Raw genomic sequence first — 25098 nt, forward strand, 5'->3', positions numbered from 1 at the left:
CTCAACACTTTTGGTAAGAAGAGAAACTAGGGCTCAGGTCAGGCCCAGAGGTGTAAAGCTCAGTTTGGTCACTGAAGTTCAAACCATCCAAAAATCACAGAAGACTCTTTCCTTCCCTCATGCAATTTATTTACTTTTTCATTCCCTTGTTCATTTTGGAAACAAGCATTATAGGAAAACTACAGTAAGCTACTTCAGGGCAGCTATATGTTTTTTAATTTGTTGACATCCCAGCCAAATCCTGACTTGCCAAGGGCATTTAGCCCTGTATCTTGATCCTGCAGAAGGTCCAAGTTTCACAGTCATGTGCCCAGCCACCCTCTGGGTGAAAAACTTTTTTCTAATATCCAACCTAAACCTCCCCTTACACAACTTCAGGCCATTCCCTCAGGTCCTGTCACTGGTCACCACATTATGGTTTTGATCTCAGAGTAATATACAGTAACATACTGATTCAAGTGAGTGATGGGCAAACTTGGACAGCAAAGCCCAGGGGTCTGTTGCAAATAATGCCTACAAAGTTGGGTGTGTATCCCAGGGACATTGCAAGCTCTTTGGGGGATGCTGCTGCTGAGTGATCAGCAGGACTCTGCCTGCTGGGTTGCTGCACCAGCACCAACAACCATGACCTCAAAGGCTGTCCCAACCTCAGCAAATACCACTAAAGTCACCACTCAATCAATTAATCAATCAATCAATCAATCAATCAATCAATCAATCACTATTCTTCAGCCACAGCATCTTTTCTACTCTGTCCTCAAGTCTTCACTCATACCTCAGTCCTGCTGGCTCCTTGTGCTGAAATGGTGCCCAGCAGCTGTGGATTTGCCTTCAGTAAAGAGAACTTTTAAAAGCTGAGAGGGAGCTTAGACAAGATTGAAACAACTTATGTGTAGGCCAGATCCTAAATATAGTTGGAATACCACCCTTACTTGGCTGTGGAGTCTTTCCAAACCAAATTCTTCTTCAAATGCATTTTTAGCTGTTGGAAATTCAGCTCAAGTATAAACCAAATTGATTTTCCAAATACATTTCTGGAAGAGGTACATGTGAGCACGCAGAAGAAAAACTATCCTTGTAGTTGCATATTTGATTCTCTTACACTTTGGGAACTTGGTGCAAGTGACAAAAGGCAAGGCAGTGAGACTACCCAGTGGCCTCTGGTAGCTCCTTCCTTTTTGTGAGAGGCTTTTGAAGCCCACACATAACCCATTCTCTCCCCCATCCTGCTTGTGTGAAGTGAAAGAACAGCTCTCTGGTGTTTAATTGACAGCTGGGGCTAAACCACAACATGGAGTTTTCAAATTGCTTCTGCAATAATGACCCAGGAACTGCTTTGGATTACCTGGAGATACTGGTGGGAGAGTGTGTGTGGTAGGTTCAAGCCTATTACAGTGAAGTAAAATAGATTTTAGTATCTCCCAAATCTCATCCAGTCCCCAGTTGTCAGATGAAATGATAAAGCAAGGATACCTCCCCAGACAGATTCTCTTAAAGGCTTGAAAAAACAGCTGAAATGTGTTGATTTATTTTTTTTCCCAATCTGAAAAATTTGCTTTCTAAATTCTGGATCAAATCATTCTTGGCTGTCTCTCAGGCAGATTCAAGATGCCCCAAACAACTCCAATGGCACCAAGGAAAGCAGAGTATTAAGGACAACATACAAAGCAGCACAAAAACCTTGACAGTTCTATTTAAAGTGACTTTATTAAAACATTGTTAATATAAAATGTGACCAAATACAATTTCGTTTTTGTAAGAATGTTTAATAAAAACATATTCAAGAAAGAAGGAGCATCAACTCTTGTCAAAGCACAGGAAAAAGCTACCAGGATAAGTAAAAAGTTCTGCAGCATGTTCTACCAGCTGGTCCCAATGTGTATGAGGGTCGAGTTAGATGGAAGAGACAGGCAGCCCAGGTTCTTCCCTAAGAAGCTTTAAGGTATTACCAGAGATTTAAAATAATGCTCCTTGACAGTAGGAGACTTTGTTTTCAGATTTCCCCAAATCAGAATAAGATTAGAATGTGCATCTTCGTTTTGGATTTACTACTGTTCAGCAGCTGAATGTACAGAAAATCAGATTCACTGGTGACTGTAAACCCCAAGATTAACATTTGTTAGCTTTAAAAGGAAGGTACAAGTCTATATTAATCACACACCTAAAGAATTTCTGTTAAAGTTGTTCTAGCTGTATTAATTCTGGATGCTTGTAGCAAATGCTACCAAAAAAAATAACAGTGGTAAAGTCCAGGATGGTAACAACAAATATTTTCTAAACTGCTGAATACAGCAATAATATCCACAAACTACAGGAATTTGTACATCTCAGGAAGAATGTAAAGAAGCTTTCAGAAGCCTATAAATAAGAGTATGTGATGCAATGACTTCTACTCTGTGGCAATCTTACCATTTAGCTAAGGAATCTTTTAAGAAAACACTAGAATAAGTGGAGGTTTTTGCCTTGATGTTTGTTTGTTTTGTTTTGTTTTTTTTTATTTGGTGGGGTGTGGGGGCAAAAAAAGGGGGGGATATGCTTACAGCATTTTCCTCATCCAACAAGTAGATTTTAATGCTCTATCAGCACACTCTGCTTGTTCAGAGCAAGCAGCACACCAATTAGAGGCAAGGATTCTTCCAGGACATTGCAAACTTTTCCTGTGACAAGCAGAAAAAATCCTGCCGCATCCAATTCTGCACATTTAACTGCCCCTGGCACTGAACCAAATGTCAAGTGCTAATCCATGAGAAGCCTAGCACAACTATGGCTTAGGAGATGGTGACCTTCTCACAGCCTTGGCTGGGACCCATATGAGCCCTGTGTTTTGCCTTCTACCCCAAACAAATGGCGTGGGACTATTGCTGAGGTAAAGGGAAAAGTCAAACCTTTGGCATTGGAGCAGACCAGTCACTGGCTGTGCGTAGGGGAATTAAGGCTTCAAGGTGAGGTAAACACAGTGAGAGTCAGTGTGTAAATCATGCTGCATTTTCAGAGACAACAGATCCAAACAACAGCTACTCTTGTTCTCTACATTTTAAACACCAAAGATCATTCAAAAGCAGAACTGGAGGCAACACTGCCAAGGGCCACCTTGAGATGCCTCTCTGCACCTTAGGAATAAATGTAACCCAGATGTTGAACACTAAAGAGGATGAACCCACAAGGAGGAAAAAGCACCAAAGTTGATGAGTCCTTGAGACGATGAGCTGCTTAAAAAACAAAAAAAGCCTCACACTGCTGTGACCTCCCATAAACATAGTGGTTTACTGACACAAAGGTAACCTACACTCCAGAAATTCTCAGTGCTGTAGTTCCAGCACCAGCATTAGGAAGAGTTATGCTCCAGTAAGGAGGCAGTGAAACTGTGTTCCCTGAAGAATTTCTTCAATTCATTGGGTATTGTCCCACTCCCTTCTACCCACCAAGTCTTCAATCCAAAGACCAGAAATACCATTTCCCCAGGTGATTTTTCTAACACTCTTAAATTATTTCAGTAGATTTGAAGGGTACAAACACAGTGCTCTTTTGGATCCATCATTTTGGCAATGCCTTTGCCTTCTTCAGAAGAAAAGTATCTTCATAAGTGGTACAAAAGATACTTTCAAATTAAACTAAATCTACAACTCAATGCAATTCTGGATGCTTGCTTTTCATACTGTTTTTTGCTAGCTAACTGAAGTATGGAATGGTTTTCTTACTTGAAACCACAGCACGTGCAACATTATTTCTTACAAGCCATGCTAGCAAAGTTTCCACTGAAAAAAGCAATCTGGTCCTGTAGGTTCCATTTCTAGGATACAGAGACTCTCATCTGTGTTTCTTTAACATGTGTACAGTAACTTCTCCCATCCTCTCAATACAGTAGCTACTAAAAATTTTAACAGATATTAAAAAAATATCCAAATGAAACCACACTTCTATCACTGTTTTAAAAAACAAAAATGCATACGGTATTACAAAAGTTTATACAAAGGCAACATTTAAGAGTTGAAAGTTACTTCTAGAAAAAGACACAAATGCTAGTAAATTAACATACAAGGAGAAAGGTATTCCACTCCTTCCCCAAAATTGGTTTGATCTGTATTGAAGTATCTTTTACCAGTTGTCTAGAAAATCAAAGCCAGTCTTCAAGATAACATTGCTTGTACTAGTCTGCAAGGTAAAAAAAAAAAAAAGAAATAAGATGTAGTTGTTAATTATGCTATTACAAACTCAGTATTTGACAGCCTATCTAAAAAATAAAGTTTAAAATGTTTGCCTGACAATAATTCAAGGTCTTCACCATACTCTAGAATACCCAAGTACCTACACCATAGAATGCTAGACATGACATGGAAAAATACTCACAATGCACAAAAAAAAAAGGCAATTCCAGATAAAAATAAAACTATTCTTGTAGTCTGCAGGCAAAATGTTTTTGTTTTCCTTGTGGAAAAAATTCATGAAGATCAGTTTTTTAGACTACAGTGGGAATTGCAGAGAATGAAACAAACACAGAAGGCAAGCATCATAAATTCAACAGATTGTCTGCTGCAATTAGAGCCAGTTGTTTCCAGAAAAATACACAGATTAAACTTTGATGACAAGTTATTTACTAGTCTATCCAGAACATACTCGCTGCTGCAATGTTAGCCATGACATTTAAGGTGATTTTAGTGTTTAGGAAGAGTGTTCAAGAGGCACAGAGGAGTCTCTGGATTCTCTTCCTAGAGCATGGCTTCCCAGAACAGGGAAGATAATCCAGAAAAGTAGAAAGGAAGAAAATTCTTATCATACATGAAGTTCTTCTCTGTTCCCATTTTCACATGGGAAGGTTGTTTCTCCACGGAGAGAAAAAACCAGGCTTTTCAAACTATTTCAGTTATCTTGAAAACATTCACAAGGGAATTGAAACTGTTAATTTGTATGAAAACATGATAAAGCCTTTAACTAAAATTAAAGGACTACCATGTTCACAAATTATAGCTAGACAGCTCAGGAAGCATTATCCCTCAGCTTCAGAAAATGGTAACTAAACATAGGGCTTCAAATACTGGAGTGGCTTAAGCATTGTTCTCTCCTAAGTGCTGCCACTTACTTCTCTTGCAACCAGTTACCTCACCCTGCATCTTTCTGACTTTACATCATCTTGTTTGGAATTCAAACAGTCACAGCTGGGAAAGCAGAGGAGAAGCTGTGTGAAGTGCTGAAGGTGTACAGTAATGTGTCAGGCTATGCCAGAGTGATGCCACGGATTTCAAACAGAACTGCACAGCTCTGCTTGAAGTACCACTCCTCTTCTCTACTTCACAGCTTTCAAGCTTTTGATCTCTTTCTTTTTTTTCCCTCACTGTATCATATCCTGCTGCTCCCTTTCTTTTCTCACAGATCAGCATCTGCTTTTTAAAATAGTTTCAATTGGCTATTGAGCTGCTTAAGGTTATTTTTTGTTGTTGGGTTGTTTGGGTTTTTTCATTTAAAAAAACATTGAGAAGGCTAATTCTGGAAGCTCATTCTATTTCTATTTTGGACTTTAAGAGAAAACACATTTGAAAGCAGCACAGCTGCCTGGGACAAAGCACTGGGAAGTGGCTGTCAGGCTACTGCTTGGAACAGCTGAGAACTAGTTCACCATCCACCACTATACTCTGTGCAAAGTAGTAATACCAGTAAAGTATCCTAGATCCTAGTTCACCTACTTTCCAAGTTAAAAAGCTTATTCTTTCCATTAAGTGTTTTGCTTTTTCAAATAAAACCCCAAAACCCCACAACCTCTTCTGTGTGATACAGCAACTTGCTAGGTAGCTTGCTGTCAATTAGCTGCTTGGTGCCTTGCCAGCATTTCTGATGTTGGATTTAAATTGTGCCTTTATCCTGTGTGCTAGAAAGCACTTAATTGAAGTTAACATGTTAAACAGACTGTTAAGTAACAGGTTAAATAGACTTCACATTTGAAAGACAAAAAGCCACCAAGCTGAGCTATGGCTTAGTCTTTTTTGGAGTCCCTGATCTTCCAGAGTGGCCCTGCCAGATTTGCATGTGCTCTACAGTTTTTAAATAAAAGGACAGTGGGGTACAGCAGTACTCACCTGTGCAGGCATTTGTGGGTCTGTAAGTATAGTACCATCATTATCTTCCTTGTTTGTCCTAGAAGAGGCCAGATCCTGTGGTGGATCAGGAAGAAAGAAGTCATCTAGAGAACTAGTAGGGAGTTGAGTAGGTCGAGGTTTCTCCCACTCCAGAGATACAGAAGGTAGGCTGGGGGCAACAGACTTCTCTGGCTTAGTTATGCTGGGCTTCTCAGCTTTGGTCACCTCCTTTGGAGCAGACTCCTGTCTGTAAAAAGAGGGAAGGGGCTTCTCTCCTTTCTCCATGGACTTGATCTGGCTGGGGGTCAGGGACTGGAACTCAGACTTGTCTCCTTCAAACTTGGAGCGCTCTGCGTTTATCTTCCAGAAGGATGACTCCTCTTCCTTTCTGGGTGCTATCAACCCTTCAGAGCCAGGGGTCTTATTGGCCTGAGAAGATTTGGGGACTTGGACACCAGGTGCTGCTTTCACAGGCTGCCTCTGTTCGTTCTGCAGCTGGGCACCACCTTGCTCTTGTAGGGACAGAGATGCAACGCTGAACTCCATCTGGCTCTGCTCAGGGACAGAAGAACAGTATTTCAAAGCCCTTCACACAGACACAGGCTTTCTGACCCTGGTGCATACAGATAACACCTCAGCCCACCATGAGACAGCTCTCAGACAATAGATACCACAGCAAAGCAAACTTAATTTCTCCATAAATGTCTATCTTTGTAGTTTCATAAAAATAATGGTTTTTAAAAGTCTGAACTGCAAGCAAACATAGAAGTCCCAGACCTGCTGCAGAGGAGACAGAGAGAGCAATTGTATTGGAGTTACTCAGTGCCATCTAAGGCAGCAGTGCACAGCATGCACAGCACTGAAACATCAGCACTAAAACATTACAGCAGCTGCAGATGCATTTTTAAAGTCAGAGATACTTTACATGAAAATTTTAAGCAAAAAAAGCCTCAGAGTATAGCTCAAAAAGCCATCTTCCATTATAGTCTTGGAAATGGTTGGCTACAGGTCCATGCACTTCCAAGACAAAGGATTAGATGTAATGGGTATGCATAGGTAAGTAGTTTTATAATTCTAATGCCTCTCTGAAGAAAGAGAAATAACTCCAGCAGGACCAGTTCTTCACCTGTTTCAGAGCCCTGATTTGTTTTTACTTGCAGTGCAGAGATAGCTGTACACATTTCTGAGAGGTAATACTGGACCAAGGAAGCAGGTGACCACAGTTAATGCATGAAAAAAATCTCACAAGTCACAGAAAAGTGAACAGTACTTCAAAACGTTTGTTTTGCTTACCACCATTTCAGTAAAATTATTCCCAACTAGCTAGACATTTTTCAGGCTAATGAAAGCTAAGCCTTACTACCCTCTGATAAACATGCAAGCATATGTGCCAGGAAAGAAGAACCTAATACACAGACTCATGTTTGTAAAAAGGAACAAAAAATGCAAGGGAAAAAAAAAAAAGCCTTTACTGCTAAAGCTATGCTGTTGTCATCATGACTGGGTTTGAAAAAACTCAGAGGACTTGTAGCTTTTGCTACAAATGGTTAAAAGATACTTTGGAAGTTCATTACAAGTTTGTGATGGTTTTTTCACCATTCTATTTCATTGCCCAGCCTTTCCTGCATAAAATTGGAATAGGATCTATGGATTTCAATCTAAAACAAGTCCTAGTTGCATGTCATTTTCACTGAAGTGTTTGATCTTGAGTCCTACATTATTGTGCATGTAAAGTTCAAAGGCACTCAAGAACTAGCAGGACTCACACGCCTGGTAGTTAATATTCATAAACTTTTCATCAAAGAACAACTGTTAACCCAGCAACTGATTATTTATAAAACAATTTTTTTAAACAGTCAGCAGCTGACTACACATAATTTGATCCATGGACTTAGATCTGACCTTTCTAAAGAATTAGATGCATCATTTTTCCAAGGCTGTAGGCAAGAAAGCACCAAGCTCCATGTTTTTGTGAAGAATATACTGTGCTATCAAAAGATGCAGAACATAAACAAGCTGCAAGTAATTACAGCTCAGCTAGAATAAGGTGAGTGCAAGGATACACACAAGTCTCACCAAACAACCCAACATCCCACCCTGCCTGCACAAAACTATGAGGAAAAACCTTAGTGCTCTGATTTATTTTTTTTAAACAAGTCACGATGTAAAATTAAGAGCAGGGCATTTATCCGTAGATAAATTTTGCACAAACAAACCCAAGATGCAATGGTGTTGAGGATTATTTACAGTGACTGCCATTCCCTATATTAAAATACAGGGATTTATTTCCCTAAGCTCATTTGGCAGTACTACTGAATAGTGATTTACCACCCTGAAGTTAAGATGCTTTAAGACTTTAGAACTGATAAAATCCCAGCTTAAAAACCCCCACAACACAATATAAAATAGACCTGCAATTCCCCAGTAGCCAAGAAAAAAAACAAAAACCAATTCTAAAAATCAAAGACAGGTTAAAAAAAAAATCCATCTTGGAAGACTTCAGTTATGTAGGAATTAAAATAGTGCTGCTTTTTGTCCTGCAGCAGTCTGCTGTCTTCTGAATAGCCTGTCCTGGGGCTCACACTGGGGATGACAGTAGCTAAAGGCCAGCACAGCAGCAGTCACTTTCAGTAGAATGACTCCTTCACCCCCCAGCCCAAGGGAGAGGGAAAAGCAGTGCCCAGGGTGCAGAGCATCCATCACAGCCCCCAGGTCCACCAGGACAGTGTTGGAAATAAAATCCAGGAAAAACACCAATGGAAGGGAAGAATGGGCCTGTTAAAACAAATTTAGAAAAAGTAAACCAGCAAGATGGCTCTGCATTTCAAGAGCTGCCAGCCAGACAAGCAAAGCCAGGCCTTCTGAGAAGTTCTTAGGCTGTGGAGCTAAAGCCACTGGCTGTGTGGTTTATGCTCTTTTTAATGGGTCAAAATAGCAACTCAGAGAGATGGTTTGGAAGTGGCACATGGCTCCTAGAATAGAGTGTAGCACTGCAGCAGCACTTCAGGCAGCTGTACCTTTCCAACCTGCTCTGGGATGCATATTCTGGAGAGGATGTCCTCTCTGCCCTTTGGTGCAGACACCATGGGGTGTTCCCATTCAGAAGACAGGACCACCTGACATTTGGGATTGCATATCTGTCTCATGGTACACTCTGGAGATCAAACAGTCCACAGCCTGACACGGAGTAATCCAAAAGAAAATACTTCTTCAGGAGTTTTGGTTCTCCCACAAGGAAGGCAAAGAAGACAAGACTACCCTGACAGGTTCTGAAAGAACTGTCTCAGCATGATGTAAATACAGCCCTGCGAGGTCACACAGAGAATTCTGCTCCCAGCATTTAATTCCAGAAGCCAAGAACTTCTGTGGACCAGTCACAAGATATTCTGTTTTCCCTGAAATATATAATGCTTCTGTGTTTGACTTCTGAAGTTATTTAACACTTCTAAACCCCCAAGAAATGTAGCTGACGAAAGAAAATGATTAATAGGCAATATCTTTTCAGTCAAAAAATTGGCAACAAAACACCCTCCCCCGCAAGGAAAAAACAAACCAAACAACAGAGCAGCAGCCTAAGTAGGAAGATAATTTCACAGAGATGGAAAAGGCCCATGTGTGAAACACCCTATGCTGACATCTAAGTAATGAGTAGTACTGTACAGTCTAATGAGTCACTAGACTCTACAAATGTGATTTTAATTAGAGTTCTGCTCTCAATTTCTTACATCAGATTGCAAACTGGCAATTGGTTGCGTCAGCAGGAGAAGGAAGGAAATGATATTTAAAAGACAGCAACCTCTCCCCCCAAAAATATCCTTTTCCTTTAGGTTTGCCAGCCATGAGGATATCTTGATGCACATCTCTCCTGGCCCCAGCCAAACTTAGGGTAGCAGCTCACCTGTAAGGTTTGCCTTCCCCAGGCTGGGGCAGAGCTGCACCTGCCCATGCCCCACTCAAAAATAGAATTGCACTGATGGCACTCTTCCAGCTGCCACCCTGGGGAGGCAAACTGAACAGTGGGGTGTGATTTCATGGTCTAAAGTGAATTGTCTTTCAGGCACAGTTTGGGATTCTAGAGAGAGGGTTTCAGCTCCCCGCCACTTTCATTGATTTTGTATTACTTTACATGAGCTGCAGTGTCTGCGTGTATAATTCCCCATCTGAGGAATAAAATAAAAATATTTTCTTTTTCCTACCATCTGTCCAAATGGTATTTCTGGGAATTGTTCAGCCCAGAAAGTCTCAAGAGTTTGCAGACAGAGTAGCACAGTCCCAACTGTAATTTCTAGAAATTATTGGAATTCATATAAAAGCTATTAACAGCAGTAGTATTTTCAAGATATTGCATGAGTGAGTCTTTCTCAACACATTAAGAGAGAGGGAGGACAGAGTGCATGTGAAAGCATGCACAAAGAAGTATTTCGAGGTAAAGCAAACCTAGAAGTCTGTGTTCTTTTCAGTCTTGTCCCTCTGGTCACAAACCACTGCAAGGGTTTAAATAAAGGATGCCCTCTCTTGATAATTTTTCCGTATCAGAAATATAAATAATACTATACATTGCAGGTTTTAGGAGGTTGCATGTCCATCTTTCCTTAAAAAGACCACATGAAGGTATTTAGGAATTCTGTTTACTGGATTAAAAAATTTAGACCAAACTTCAGTCTCAAGGCAGCAATAATCCACTAAATTTTAAGAGTGGCTGTATATGCTCATGGGAAACAATGTATGCAGAAAGGGAGGCACCAGACACTGAGAATGTCATGGTTCAATAATACTGTATGAAATCAGGTCTTGGTTCACAAGTACATATTAAAAACAAGATGACCACAAAGAACCCAGGAACTTTTAAAGCATCTTATTCACTCATCAGGAATGTGTAGAATTTTACTAAGCAGTCACGCAAATACAGCCAAAGCAAATTGTTTTGCTTGGCAGGCTGAAAAATTCTAATTGTTGAGACACAGACTACAGAAACACTGTCAAAAGCAACTTGTTTTAGGCACAGCCTGATAAATGCAGAGGTAAGAAAGCCAACTTTAAAAGATTTAGAAGATGACTGCTTTGCTGAATGGACAAAACTAAAATAAATATAGGGCCCAAAGCAGCTGCAGTTTTTGCTTTGTTTCCTGTGTACATCGTGGGTGTTTTCAGGATCTTTTCAGAGTCAGAAAGAAATCCTTAGGTCAGCAGAGGCAAATTGCAAGGGCAAAAAATAGAGCAAAGCACTCAAAACCAATCTAAGTAATTTTAGTCCATACAGAAAGACAATGCCAAAGTTACACAGTATGGACCTTTGGAGGAAATTCCATTCTATACTCTGCTGATAGGAACCCAATCCAGTCTGCCACTGTTACTGGCCAGCTTGAGCAAGCTTGTACTGACAGTGCCTGGTTTATGCTCAAAACCAACAAATATTGATGCAGGTATAACTGAATCCATACTTGGCCATACAGAATAAAATAAACCTTGAACACAGCTTCTATTACCACGAGTTGGGTTTGGTGGGGTTTTTTTTTATTTGAGAACTAATAGTCAACAGAAGTTTTACAGGACTGTGTTTTCAACATACATAGTCTAGATCAAAAAAGGAAGGCTAATCTCAAAGCTCAGGGATCACTCTCCTTCCAAGGAAGCACTGCCATTTATGCCAGTTTGGTAAAAATAATCACACCAAATTATACCTTGTAACAAACAATTACAATATCATGCTGCTAAGGAAGGAAGGAAAAAATTCTATCACTGTTCTCCTATTTAAAACAAAACACCCACTAAGGCTTCTATAAAGAAGGATATTAAAGACTATCTCAATTTTAGATAAAGGAAACAGTTGGTAAAGCACGTTTATTACAAGTGGAACATAGATATTTTCTTCCTAAATCATTGCTGGGATTAGATCACTCCTGTAGCAATATAATTAGGGAATTGAGACATGGAGGCAGCAACCAGATTATTGAAGGGATCGAAGCATGTCACTTCCTCCTTTTGCTTTTTGTTTGTTTGTTTATTTTAAACACACCTCAGAGGCTTCCCTTCCAACAAATACCTGAGGGCCTGTTGAAAATAGAAGAGAGTCAGCAACTATTCTACCTGCATCAAGAAAAATAAATCTTTAGATATGCATGTGTCAATTCAAAGCATTTGGAATAAAACCTATTTTTTGCTAATAGCATGCATTAGAAGTAAATTGCAATTTATTCCCATGCTGCTCAGTGCATTCTGTCTATTAACTGAGGTGGCAAACTGAAATATTTTCTGCCCATTACTAAATTAATTAACCCCTCCCACAAATCTAAAACCACAAAACTCATAAAGTTCTGAGTTCAAGAAGAGCTGCAGAGAACTTTTACTTCCAAGTTCAGGCATGATTCTTGTTTTCCATTTATATCTTGAGGTCTGTGCTGAATTTCACTGAATTTTTACTTCAAACAAACCAAGAAACCTCAAAGACTAAACTCAGCCAAAATGTGATCTTTCATCTCACGTAAACCTGAAGCCATAAATAGAATGCCCTGGATTCATAAACCTGGCCAGAGCTCCAGTTAAAAATGTAACCCACATTTCATGGGTATGTCCATGAGGACTCCACCCATGAACCAAATCACTCCCTCCAATGCAATCTTTAGTTTTAAAATCAGCCCATTTGCAGTGCCAAGAGAACTCACTGCTTCCCAAGTTTTCCTTCTGAGAAGTGTTATCATTATCTACTAAAAATATTATTTTAAATGCTGTCTAACAGCTAACTTGGCAATTTACATTGTATTTCTACTTTGTTTGGCTTGTTTGAGGGTTTAAAAATAAAAAGGTGAGACAAAAAATAATCACCAAAAACAGTGGAGATATTCATGCAAGTGTTTGCTGTGATATGAATGACTGCAGCCATATCTCACATTTGTGTTTAAAATGAGAATACAAAAAGTTTACTTGTGACACAAGTGAAGTCATCAAGCCCTTCAATCATGTTCTGCACAAAATGACAGCAATGTAGTACACTGTTCTCTAGGAAAATTTGACTGCCATGGAAGTAGGGAATCCATGGCACTAGCTACAGTGAGAAAAATTTGTCTATACCTTATCAACTAGAATCCCCATTGGCATCACTGGTACAGCTGAGAGCCTTCAACCTGGGAGAATACATGCCCTCCCCTCTTCTCTACACCTCTCACTACCTTCTCAGTGTCCCTCAGGTTAGTTACAGAAAATGGACATTTTGCTGGTTTATTTTCCTGTGTCTCAGTGTTTAAAAAAAAAGCCTATTGGTTTTACTGATTAACATCTCTACTTTCTTCTGCTCTGCAAAGCCATGCTCCCTTCCTTGGATAAGCCAGAGCATACTCATGCACATTCAGACAATAACATTCTAGAAACCCAAACCAAACAAAAAGCTCTGCATTAAAGGGAGATCAGGGAGAAGAGTATTGTGGAAAGAACAACCCATGCTGGGTAGAGCTCAGGGAATGGAAAGAGCCTGACAGCACCTTAAATAACAGTGGGAAGAGGTCTGGCCCACAGGACATGGAACAATGCATTACAACACACCAACCTTCTTGAACAGCTCATTCAGGTTTCCTCATGTGGGACCACTTGAGCAAGGCTACTTTTACCTCATTAAAAACTGCCTTCCAGTAATACCTCATAAAAGTTAGGGAAGATCAAAGAGCAAGCACAAAGCAAGATCTCCACTTTTGAAAAGGAAGATTCAGCAGTGGAAGGATTTGGTTGAAAGATTGATACAATATGAGGTATTGGGAAAAAAGGTCATGCAACTTTTCAGCCTACAGCTGTGGCACAGCTTTTATTTCTGGTCAGCAAGGAGGGAAAGGGGAAAGAGGGAAACACAGCTGGATCTGCCATGACAATTACTTCTAAAACAACCTTTTCCCCTCCTCACTTCTCTTCAGTGACCACATATCATTCTGTGTTCCTCGATTCCTTACAGTAAAGGATGAAACTAGTGCATTTATCCACTTGGTGCCTCATTTTGAGACACCAGGAGGACAGTAGAAATACCCTTCATCAGCAATAAACCACAGGCTGGGTTTAAAAACACTTCAGTAGACATACAAGCATTAAAAAGAAAAGATGACTATCAATTAAAGAGATAATCCATTCAAGTAGCAGATGTATCTCACCATGGGTCACTAGTCAGTGCATTACATGAAGCAGTATCTCTAGCAAGCTCAAGTGTTCAGAACTTACAAAATCTTATCAAGAAAAAGCTTAAAAACACAATTATGGCTGCCACATTCCCAAACCTGAGGTTTCGTGTTTGGACCAATAAGTGAGAGAGAGACAACACTGTTGTCTCCAACATATTATTTATTTCACCTTACTGTCAATGAGGTCAACACTTTTATGGCATTTTTCCTTTCTTGGCAGCTTCACTCAAGTATATCCACATTAAAAACCTCTTCAGCATTATATTAAAAGCCAGTGGCTGCTTCTTCTAAGGGTCCTGAAAGACAGGGGGCTTGCCTGAGTGACCAGGCTTCCACTGCAGGAAATCCTCCACTGGTTCCTGAACCATCACAGCTTTTAAGGGAGTTTTAAGGCAAGTGAAGACTGGCATTGGTTTCTCTCCAACCACAGCACTGCAGGCTGCCAGGACCCAGGAGTCACATCAAGTTATAGGTTAATCAGCTTCTGCAAAGCACAGATGGGGTGCAGCTACAGGCAGTGACCTTGAGCAGGGAGGGCTGAGTCTCAGGTCAACTGGATTAATTTAGTATTCACTGGCATTTCCAAATAATTACTCTGCATTAGGCTAAGATTATATTCATAAGGTCGTACATGATTATCTACGAAGTTCAAGGGCAAAAAAAAAAAAAGGAACAGAGAACAGGGCAGTAGCAGCTTTCTCTGGCAGATAAGGGCAGAAAACACAAAGCTTGAAATGTGTGTTTAAGTTGACATGCCTGCCATACCCAGTTGAGAAAGACAATGAGCTGGGTTTTGCTCCCAGAATTTCTCCAAGAAGAAGAACTAAACTTGATTTCCCACCACACACATGGCACAACTCTGTTTATTTACACTGCAGGTTCAGAAAGATGGAGAGCTCTGGCTCTGTGTCAGCCATATGAGAATCCCATCATAAATAATGCTTTAACAAAATACCAGAGATAAAGTGAGGTGTAACAGAAACCCCAAACCAACCCATCACAGAAAAATATTTTATTTTTTTAGGAGCCTTTTGGAAAGGAAACGATATAATGCTTCTATGCATGGCCCTAGGTTAATAAGTTTCAGCACACTTGTCCTAAGACAACATTCTAGTTCATAATAAAAAGATGAAGTACTAGACAGGCTTTCAGAAAGAATCCAGTGAAATTATGAAATACCTGCATATTTCTCTCACCATTTTCTAGCTATTTTACTCCTGACTTCAAAAGTGAAATGCAGCTTTGTTTATACAGTATCTGAGACAAGGATCTTACTAAACATGGAAAGTTGATTAAAAAGTTTGCAACAAAAATCAGATAATTTGTAATGAATTGGTTTTACACCTGCACTCAAAGCCAGAACATTAGTTCATGATGCACATTTTGTGTTTCTCCTGGTGTAAATCAAAGCATACCAGTCCTGTTTGATTTGGAGTATGGTCACTTTTACAGCTTGCATAGAACAAAGGTGACATCAATCTATCAAGTATCAAAATGAAGACAATAAATGGAGAAGGAGCAGTATAAAATGACAAACCAACATTAAAAAAAAAAAAAAAAAAAAAAGCTATTCATTTACCTTTGTTTCCCAGGAGAACGGAGCTGAGTGTTCATCTTGCCAAGTTATGTCCTGAAATAAAATTCAAGAATGACTAAAAATCAGAAGAGCAGCTACATCTTCTCAGAAGCATCACATAGATGACATTAACACTGCTGGAACTGTAACAATCACTGCTACAGAACTGCCTAAAAAGTGAAAGCATTACTTAAAGATGGCACTGATTACATGTTAAGACTGACTGAAAGCAAGTCCTCTGAGGTGAAGGTTATCAATGCCATACCAATTTAATCTACAAAATATATGAAGGTTTAACCTGGTCTAAATCTCCTGAAATGGTTTCTCCACAAGTAGCTTTGAAATATATTATATTTCCAGTTTTCTACTAGGCATTTCTTTGGTAGCCAGTCCCATTTCTCCCTTTGGCAGACCAAAGAGCACATGCACAGCCAAGCAGTCATGGGGCAGTGAAACAGCTGCCTGGGCCAAGCCACAGCTGGATCCAGCCCCAATAGGGCACATCAATGTGCCACAGCAGTGATGGCCACTCCAAAATAAATATCCACTGGTGGCGAAGGAGCCACACAGCACCCATGGCACAAAATTTGAAATCACTCTTCTAAGAAGCTGCATTTCTGAAAATAAATCCCAAACTGAGAGATTTAAACAATCTCTTCATACATGGCATGCCCTCCAGAAATACAAAAAGAAAGGGTGGGAAATAATTGGGGAAATGAATACTGTTCCTATTTGTTGAAGAATGACAACAACATGATTGCATTTCTATTCCCAGTCCTGGCTGGGACTTGGTGGTACATTGGATGGTCCCACAGGTAGGGGTGAAGAGCTGCACCCCCCATACTGAGCAGGTCACTGCCTGTGGACACCACAGCTCACCAGGGAAGGAACAGGAGTGGGAACACTGTAGGGAAAGGGAAAGGCCAGCTGTAACCATTTTCACACTCCTGCTGTTCAGAGAATAACAGAACTCAACCATGTTTTAACACAACACAGGAACCCCACATTTCACTGTGGCTGCTTTTTTCCTCTTATTTCTGGTCTCTGCCTTTCTAGGAATATATTTCTCAGACATCTGATAACATTCTCCTGATCTGCCATCTCTTATTTCACCGTAGGCAGATTTTTATGGCCAAGAGCTATGAGATCATGATTCAAAGTGTCTAAAACTATCTCCTAAACAAAAAAAAAGTCATACTCCAACTATTACTCATCTGTGAAATACAGGGTTTTGAGCAGCAAGGTATTTGTGGTATACATGAGGGTGATCCCATCCTCTTAAAAAGAACTGGCCTGGTGCAGCTCATCTAAGAGGCCTGAGCTCTTCTCAATCACATATTGTGGCCAAAAGGAAATTTGGCACAAGAAATTTTTGCCTAGAGCACAAATGTAATACAAGTTCCCTCAATCCAGGAAATAGATTCTCAGATGTTTTAACATTTAAAGGAAAAAAGGGAGCAAAAGTCTGCTTTTTAGTATCTATCAGCATTTGCACTGTGGTGTGCTGCTGTCTGCAGAAGGGAAGAGATATGGGAGAACCTAACCATTGGATTGAGTCTCACACACAAGGCAGGACTATGACACTTCTGTCTGCATGGGTCTGGATAAATCAGGGCACATCTGGAGCTTTAAGGTGCTGTGACTGCTCCAGATGTGTAGGCATAGCTGCCAGTGGGTTTCATCTAAAGAGTTTAAAGGAAGCTCTGTCTTCCTGCCATTACAGGACAAGCAAACCAGCTGGGGACCAGTTTGAAATGTGGCATTGAGCCAAGTTCATCCTTGTCCTGGATCCAAGACATCCAGTTCTTTATTTTGCTGCATTTCAGGTAAGTGAAGACAGCACCAGGAGGGACACCTCTTTCCCCAATCTCACACCCTCAACTCAGCGATGACACCGCTGCTGTGAGCGAGCCCTGATGACAAAAGGTTGACCACAGAGGGATAAAAAAGCAGCATGGGGAAGGCAGAGTAAGGTATGAGGCTGTCATGCAGCAGGATACATCATTCCCTGCAGGACAGAGCAAGTCAGCCTCCCATTTCATAGAAGCTGATGTCTTCTCAACCCTTACTGCCCTTGTGGGCACTGCAACTTGTGACCTCCAACCCCAGCACAGGCAAAGCAAAAAGTTCCTGGAATGAATAGATTTTGGTAACAGTTGTCAAAAGTTCTGGTCAGAACTTAGAACAGAATCTAACAGTTTCATAGATTATATAAGGTAGAAGCAGTAGATACTTGTCAAGCAGAAGTTTCCTAAAAGAAAAGAATTTTTTTTTTTTTTTTACTTAAAAGGATGGTTCCTTGTAACTCAGGCTGCACAGCCCAGCACTCCTCAGCCAGTAACTCTGAGGAGCTCTGTCCAACTATCTTCTATGGGATAGAGCAAAGAATAAAATAGGATAAGACATGGTTGGAGGACACAAACCTTCAAGCAATTGATGTCTGTGGTTATTTGAAGTGTACTTGGGGCTAGGATGAAGGACACAGTTGACAAGTCCTGCCTGTTTTCAGGGAAGGGAAGGAAGTTTGTGGACTCCACCTCATGTGTCCTCACTCAGAGAACATGTAAAGGACCAAGTGAAAAGATAAGATACTGTTGAACTGTGCTTGCTATCTAAACTGCCTGATTCATGTTTATCACCAACAAAATGTGAGAAGTAACTTTGGATTTTTTGTAGATTAAACAAGTTCGTATATATGCTTGAAGTATCTGGGAACAAAAGAATCAACTATTTCAATAATAACAAAAGTGAATTATGACTGGAAATTCTAGAGAAAAAGGCTTCAAGCCTATTTATCATCAACACAGATTAGAAAAAATCCATATCTGATCAGCTTTTGTTTTCAGCACACAACAATGCCTTCTTGAAGAAAGAAGGCAAATAAATAAACTTTTGTTCACCAGGGTTAAAAAAAGAACCTATTTGTAAGAAATGGGGTCTCATGCAACACATTTCAAAGCTGAAAAGATGAGTGAGAAAGAGAGGTAAAAATCTGGTCATAAACTTGAATTCAACAACCAGCTGCAAAATATATAAAAAGGAATTACAAATTACATTTGCTATATGTAGGCAACTTGCTGCACAACATCTGAATTTTAAAATGGAAGACACTGGTAGAAGCATGCCTGTGTATCTGACATGAGCATTGTTCAGCACAGCTGACAGTATCTGGGCAAGACACAAACCCACCAATAAATGCTTCTCAGAAGTGTTATTAGACAGGACTTGCAGGTTATTGAGGTTTTACTGCACTCAAAAGCTGCCTTTCATTTTTGGGTGTTTAAAAAGCATAAATCTCTAACAGGCCCATCTTAAAAGTTTTTGCTATGTTGATTATTTGTTGCTTTAAAGCAATTTTAAGTAGGGAGGTAAAGAGGTTGATCCTTTGCTTGGTGCCAAAGTTCTTAAGGCTAAGCAAAACAAATAGCACCTCTGCCTGAAGGCAGGTAAGTCAAGCTTCCCTCTTAAAACACAATGAATTAAGCTAACCAAACTCTCTTACTTGTCTTTCCTCCACAGAAATTTACTATTTCCTAAAGCATATGGCATTTTTTCCAATCACAAGTTTAGTTATTTCATGTCCAACTCTTTTACTGCTCAAATACTGAATATCCATTCAAAGGAAAAAAAAAGAACTAAAAACCAAAGGAAAAATCAGACCTTGACTCCATGTGTATGTCACATGCTTATGAATAAAAAGGGATGGTATTAAGAGAACAGTGAGAACTTGCTGGAAACTGAGTACCTAAACTATTTTTCAGTGAACCAGAGAATACCCAGTGGCATCAACTGACACAAAATCAGCTGCATTATCAAATGCTGGCCACCACAGTGGGCAAAGGGTGGTAGCCTCTCACATACTGCTGCTTTTCCACCTATTCCCCTCATGTTTATGGCATATTCCAAAAATAATCCATCTGTATTACATTCATGCTCCATCTCAGCTTGTACTTCCACATTTTTCTCTGCTCAGTTAACCTTCATTTCTACTGCTATGGGCATTAGATTGAAGAAATGATAAATGGAGAACTTCCAGCAATTGGAGGTTTGTTGGGAAGAGAAAGCCCTATTGCAGCATCCAAAAACCCTTGCTCAGGAGTCCTGGGTTGTCTAGACACAGAAAATTACAGTGAAGCAACAACCAGTGTCTTGTGCTGGGCTCACGTGCAATGATAGCGAGTCAATCTTCAAACAACAGGACAAAACTTATTTTATTGGGGTGTGAAATGAGCCTGTTAACCTAATTCCCTTTTGAAACTCTGTTCACAGAGTGTGCAGGGCTTCTGCTGCCAGCTCCATGACTGCTGATGCTGCAATGAGGATAAGATGGAAGAGAAGGAGCAGTGGCTCTAGGCATTTGCTGAGAGTCACACATGGTGCTGCAGTGCTCTAGCACTATAAAATGACTGGATCGTGGCAACAGGATGCCATGGTCCTGTTACTGCATGTCTATTTTCTGTAACACCCTTCCCACACAGCCAACATACTCAAAGGTGTTTTGAAAACATAAGAGATGGTTATAGTTTGAGAACTTACAGTCCTGGGCTGTGAGTTCAGGAGATAAATTTGGTGTTAGAAGAGATGTGCAGGAAATGGTGGGGGTGAAAAAGAGGGAAGCATCCGTCCAGAGATACAAGGCCACTGCATACATCCTCTGGACTGCCTTATCATAATGGTCATATGCACAAAAATGGGACTGAACCAGTGAGAGGCCTGGACCAGCAAATCAGTATCTTCAGTATCCATCCTTGGTTTGCTTTCTTACCTCCAGGGAACATGAGGTGAAAGAGATCAAATTCCCATGCTTGAGCAAGCCCAGGGAGATCACTACAGATTTCAACATCAGTTAACAGGGAAGATGAGCTGTGGCTGGAAACATGAAACTTTTGGAGCAGGTATATCAGACCAAACACTCTCATTGAAAGCACTGCAACATCCACAAGTGATTCTGAGGCGTGTGGGCTGCTCTCTGCTTCCTTGCCTTAGACAGCATACACCAACAGCCAGGAGAGCAGCCAGGATGAGCCCAGTGGTCACGGGAGAGGGCTGGCTGAGCACAGTGTGTGCAGCAGCTGAGTGCCACAGCTCCCTGAGCCCGGTGACCAGGACACAGGGATGGCAGAGCCACGCTCACAACTGAGCCGAACTGGCAAGGGACCGGCAGCAGTGGCTCTGCTGCAGCAAGACAAGGAGGAACGATTTGTCAGCCAGGGCAAATGTCCAACCATCAGATCAGATGCCAGCAAGGGAGCCAGGGGAGAGGAAGCTATCAGATGAAGAGCCAGGAAAGGCTCCAAAGCTCGACAGTACAGTTGGAAGAACTAAAATGGAAATGGCGAATGCCAAAATCAGTGGAATCTCTTTTCTTCAGAGAAACAATTTATATTAACTTGCTCTTAGAAGTCAAAGAGGAAGTCAGTTGAGGCAGATGCTTCCAAAATTAAACACTTTGTATCAAGTATTTGGAGGAACCATGCCTTCTTTGGTTAATGGCTACAGAAATGCTAACGTTATGCATATTGTAACTGTATTTGGGGAGAAGAGGGGGAAGAAAACAATTTGCCCAGCTTCAGATGGAGTCTCTGGATGCTTTAGGAGATTATTATTTCCATACTGTGAAGCACAGCAGCCTACAACATGCTTGCTTTCCTTCCAGATCCACATAATTCAAAGCAGAAAGCACAGCAGAGGTCTCCAAGGCTGGGAAAACTGAACATATCTATTCTCCATACTCTTTAAATTCTTTCACAACTAACTTAAGTTTCTTTTCAAAGGTTGTTAACACAACTGAATTTGTCTTGCGTCCTTCTACACCTCTTTTTGGCCGTTACTATCAAATATTCATCCAGAATTCTGTGTATCATGAACTAGACAAAACTGAGCTACATCCTATACTCTCTAGCTTTAGATACAATGTGTGTGCAGCTGGGCATCACACTTTCCTGACAGGGGAAACACAGGCAGCAGTGTCCTGGCACAAAGCCGGTCGGGAACCACCATGACCACTATCAGTGTGCCCCACACACTTCTTAGAAATGGATATTGGAGAGGAGCCTCAAAGCAGCACTGCTCTCTTTAAGTTGGATTGAAGATTACAAATGCAGAACCAGATTATTTTGTTTTTCTGGTAGAAGCCACATAACTTAATTAACAATAGGTCACTTAAAGTTGTTATATGGACATGGTGAAAGAAACCAGCTCTGTAGTCATACAAGAATAAAAGAATCGCATAAAAATCTAAAAGAATAGAAAATAAAGGGAATCAATACACTGAATAAGAGAACACAGTGTCTGAAGAGTACTGTCAGGTCTCTTCAAGCATTGTTAGATCTTTTTCTTCACGGGCTCACACTTAGTAACACGACCCACTGCTCCAGACCGGGTACTCTTTTACTGTGGATTTCCAGAAGGGCTGCCACGCTTCATATTGGATAGATGGCTCTCAGAAGGTTCAAAATCCCTACTTTTTGCCATCTATCTTTCCACACCCTTGTTTTTCCTGGCATATGACATGGAACAGGCTGCATTTTTTTTAAGGTGTCAAACATGCCAAGAGCCGGAATGTTTTCAGTGTTGTATTTTTAACCGTGTCTAAAACTAGAAACGAAAAGGAAGAGATTTAATTCAGTGTAAACATTCCCTACAGCCCATTTTCAGGACTATGTCCAGCGCCAGCCACGGGTGGAACCGAGACCGCCCTCTTCTCCAAGTCCCCTTTCTGCCAAATCCACTCGGGCGCCTTCCCTGCTTTTACGGGGTGCCGGTGCCTCTGGCGCGGTGACCATCCCGCCCTGCCGCACAGCCGGGGCGCGGGGAGAGGAATGGAGCTCATCACCGGGCAACTCGCCCCGCCGCCCCGGGCAGCGCAGCGCCGGCGGCACCGCACCCGCGGGAGGCGGCTGTGCCGGCGGGGGAGCGCCCCTTCCCCTGCCCCTGCCCCTTCCCCGGCGCTGCCGGTACCTCGTCTCCGAAGCGCACCACCTTCTGCCCGGTGTTGAGGCGCAGGCTGGGGTAGGAGGCGGGCGGCGCGGGCGGGCGGGCGGTGCCGCGGTGGGCGGCGTAGCGGGCCTGGACGTGCGGCTCCACCAGGCACTTGTCGATGATCTCGTCCTGCTGGCGGGGCGGCAGCCGCTCCCACTCGGGCCCGTAGCGCTCGCGGATCCGCTCCTTCTCCGCCATGATCTTGCGCGCCATGGGGCTCAGCGAGGAGAAGTAGCTGAACCGCTTGCGCTCCCGCTCGTCCAGCGGCCGGTTGCCGTTCATCACCGCCGTGCGGGAGGCGGCGATCGCCGCCGCCATGGAGGCCATGGCCACCCCGCCGCCGCCAGCCCCGCACTCGCACGGCGGGATTGGGGATGGGAACGGGAAGAGAACCGCCTCCTGCGCTCCGCTCCCCTCCGGCAGACCCGCCTCCCTCGCTCCCTATAAAGCCGGGCGGCCGCCGCCCCGCGCTGCCCGCCCCCTGCCCGCCTCCCCCGCGGCTTTTCCGCCGCCGCCTCCCGGGCTTGCTTCGCTCTCGGAACCGTCCATAGCGTGCGGCCCTTCCCCTTCTTCCCCCAGCAGGTAAGCTGTAGTATTCCCACGCTGCCGGGGCTGGGAGCACCAGGAGAGGACTTGCCCCAGCTGGCAGAGGAGCACCGTGCCCAAGAACCTGCCTTTCCTCACTCCTAAATAAGTCGTACGTGTTTCTTAACACGATAGAAGGTCCAACAGTTGCTGGCAGAAGAGACAGGATGGCTGGCACAGGCGCTTTGGTCCAACTCCACCAGTTAGGGAGATGGTCCGAGGCCTCTGTATTAATCGATAGCAAAGATGCAGCCTAAGTGTAACAAGTTACATTGGTAAAACAGATTCCTAACGGCTGAAATAATTAGGTTTTCTGGTCTCTTCCTTTGCTGTTCAAATGCTCGTTTCTTGTTACAAGTCCTTATTTTGACAAAGGATTCACTGAGGTCCTACACACAAACTCCCAAAAGATGACCAGTCTCCTGGGGTGGGGCATAGTTCTCCTTTCCACAAAACCACCCCCCAGAAAACCCAAAAACAAAACAACAAAAAACCCGAAACACCGCAAAACAAAACAAAACCACCTAAACAAAACAAAAACCAAACCAACCAACCTACCAATAAAACCAAGCTTACCTAAGATAAATCTTCTGACATACTTGCCTATGTGACACAATCTATTTTGACTTTTGGCCTAGGTAGTTGCAGGGGAATTTTTATTATCTTCAAAATATATTACAAAGTAGCACAAATATTAAGGTTCAGATTAATGGTTTTTCATTGCTTAGCCTATTTTTTTTCCCTCACTCTGCTTTCTTTAGTATCATTCTTAATAGATAAATGACTGGAGATGCACTACAATAATGTTCCCATTTAAGAGTTCAAATGGTATTGCTAGACCAGCTGTCTAAGATGACAAAGAAGAGGATGGAAAATTATAATTAGATTTCTCCACATACTTGGCTCTTAGGAGGTAATTACAGTTCCCCAAGTCATCACATACCAGCCCAGTTATATAACCCTGTTTTGTTTGTTAAACTTGTTTGAGAGCACTTCACTTGAGCTCACTTACTTTCTTAGTCATCTGCATCACACCCAGAAAAAGAAGCCTTGGAAACACGTTTGCAGGCACACACACACTCATAAGAGGTGTAATACACGTTACACTGAACCCTCCCATGATCTCCCATTAATCTCTTTTGTCTGCCACCAGGGGGTGGGGGATGAAGTCAGTCACAGGAGGAAGAAACGAGGACAAGGAAACTCAGGTTTGTTTGCCCAGGCAGTTTTTTTCCTTCCCCACCACCCTTTCTCCACTTCCTCTGGTCTAATCCCAAAAACAAAAGCCCTTTTTTACAGTTCCCAAGAATTTGACTGTCTGGTCAAATGCCAATATAATTCCCCTTTCTCAATAAATAATAAAAGACATAACAAAACTCAGAAGATCACATTAGAACACAATCAAGGTATAAAGTTAGGCATATTTTCCAGGCTGCTATTTTTCCAGCAACAATTCCTTTCCTCCTTAATGAATGCAGTAGAGGTTTCTTAAACTTCCAGACTTTTAAACAGAAGAAACAAATAGTGCTTATTTCTAGTGGGATAGAAGAAGGTATTCAAGCATAGAATGTTGGGAATACCTGTATTACAAATGGACAAGATCCCAATTCTTTCAATGAAAACTTACAAGCCTTCTTACTTTGAAAAGAAATACCGACTTTTGCCCTTTACAGAAATTCTGATCAAGAAAGTTTAAAATTCATGTTCATTAGTACTAAACAGACAGGTGGTC

General features: G+C 41.7%; 1 protein-coding gene across 1 annotated transcript; it reads right to left on the minus strand.

Annotated features, from left to right (window-relative positions):
• Positions 1–1688: 1688 nt before the first annotated feature.
• Positions 1689–23235, minus strand: C3H1orf198 (chromosome 3 C1orf198 homolog). Its single transcript, XM_056487963.1, has 4 exons — positions 22761–23235; positions 15804–15854; positions 6069–6620; positions 1689–4152 (listed from the first exon to the last, which is right to left on the minus strand). Exons 1-4 carry the CDS (start codon positions 23106–23108, stop codon positions 4096–4098), a joined length of 1008 nt encoding a protein of 335 aa, XP_056343938.1. The 5' UTR covers positions 23109–23235; the 3' UTR covers positions 1689–4095.
• Between the last annotated feature and the right edge of the window lie 1863 nt (positions 23236–25098).

This window comes from Oenanthe melanoleuca, chromosome 3 (assembly GCF_029582105.1).
Source record: "Oenanthe melanoleuca isolate GR-GAL-2019-014 chromosome 3, OMel1.0, whole genome shotgun sequence".
Taxonomy (NCBI): Eukaryota; Metazoa; Chordata; class Aves; order Passeriformes; family Muscicapidae; genus Oenanthe; species Oenanthe melanoleuca.

Coding starts and splice junctions, on each gene's coding strand:
- C3H1orf198 (XM_056487963.1), bottom strand. CDS start 23,108: ATGGCCTCCATGGCGGCGGCGATCGCCGCCTCCCGCACGGCGGTGATG. Junction 15,855..22,760: donor TGGTGCGCTTCGGAGACGAG/GTACCGGCAGCG, acceptor ATTTTATTTCAG/GACATAACTTGGCAAGATGA. Junction 6,621..15,803: donor CGTTCTCCTGGGAAACAAAG/GTAAATGAATAG, acceptor GTCCCTGAGCAG/AGCCAGATGGAGTTCAGCGT.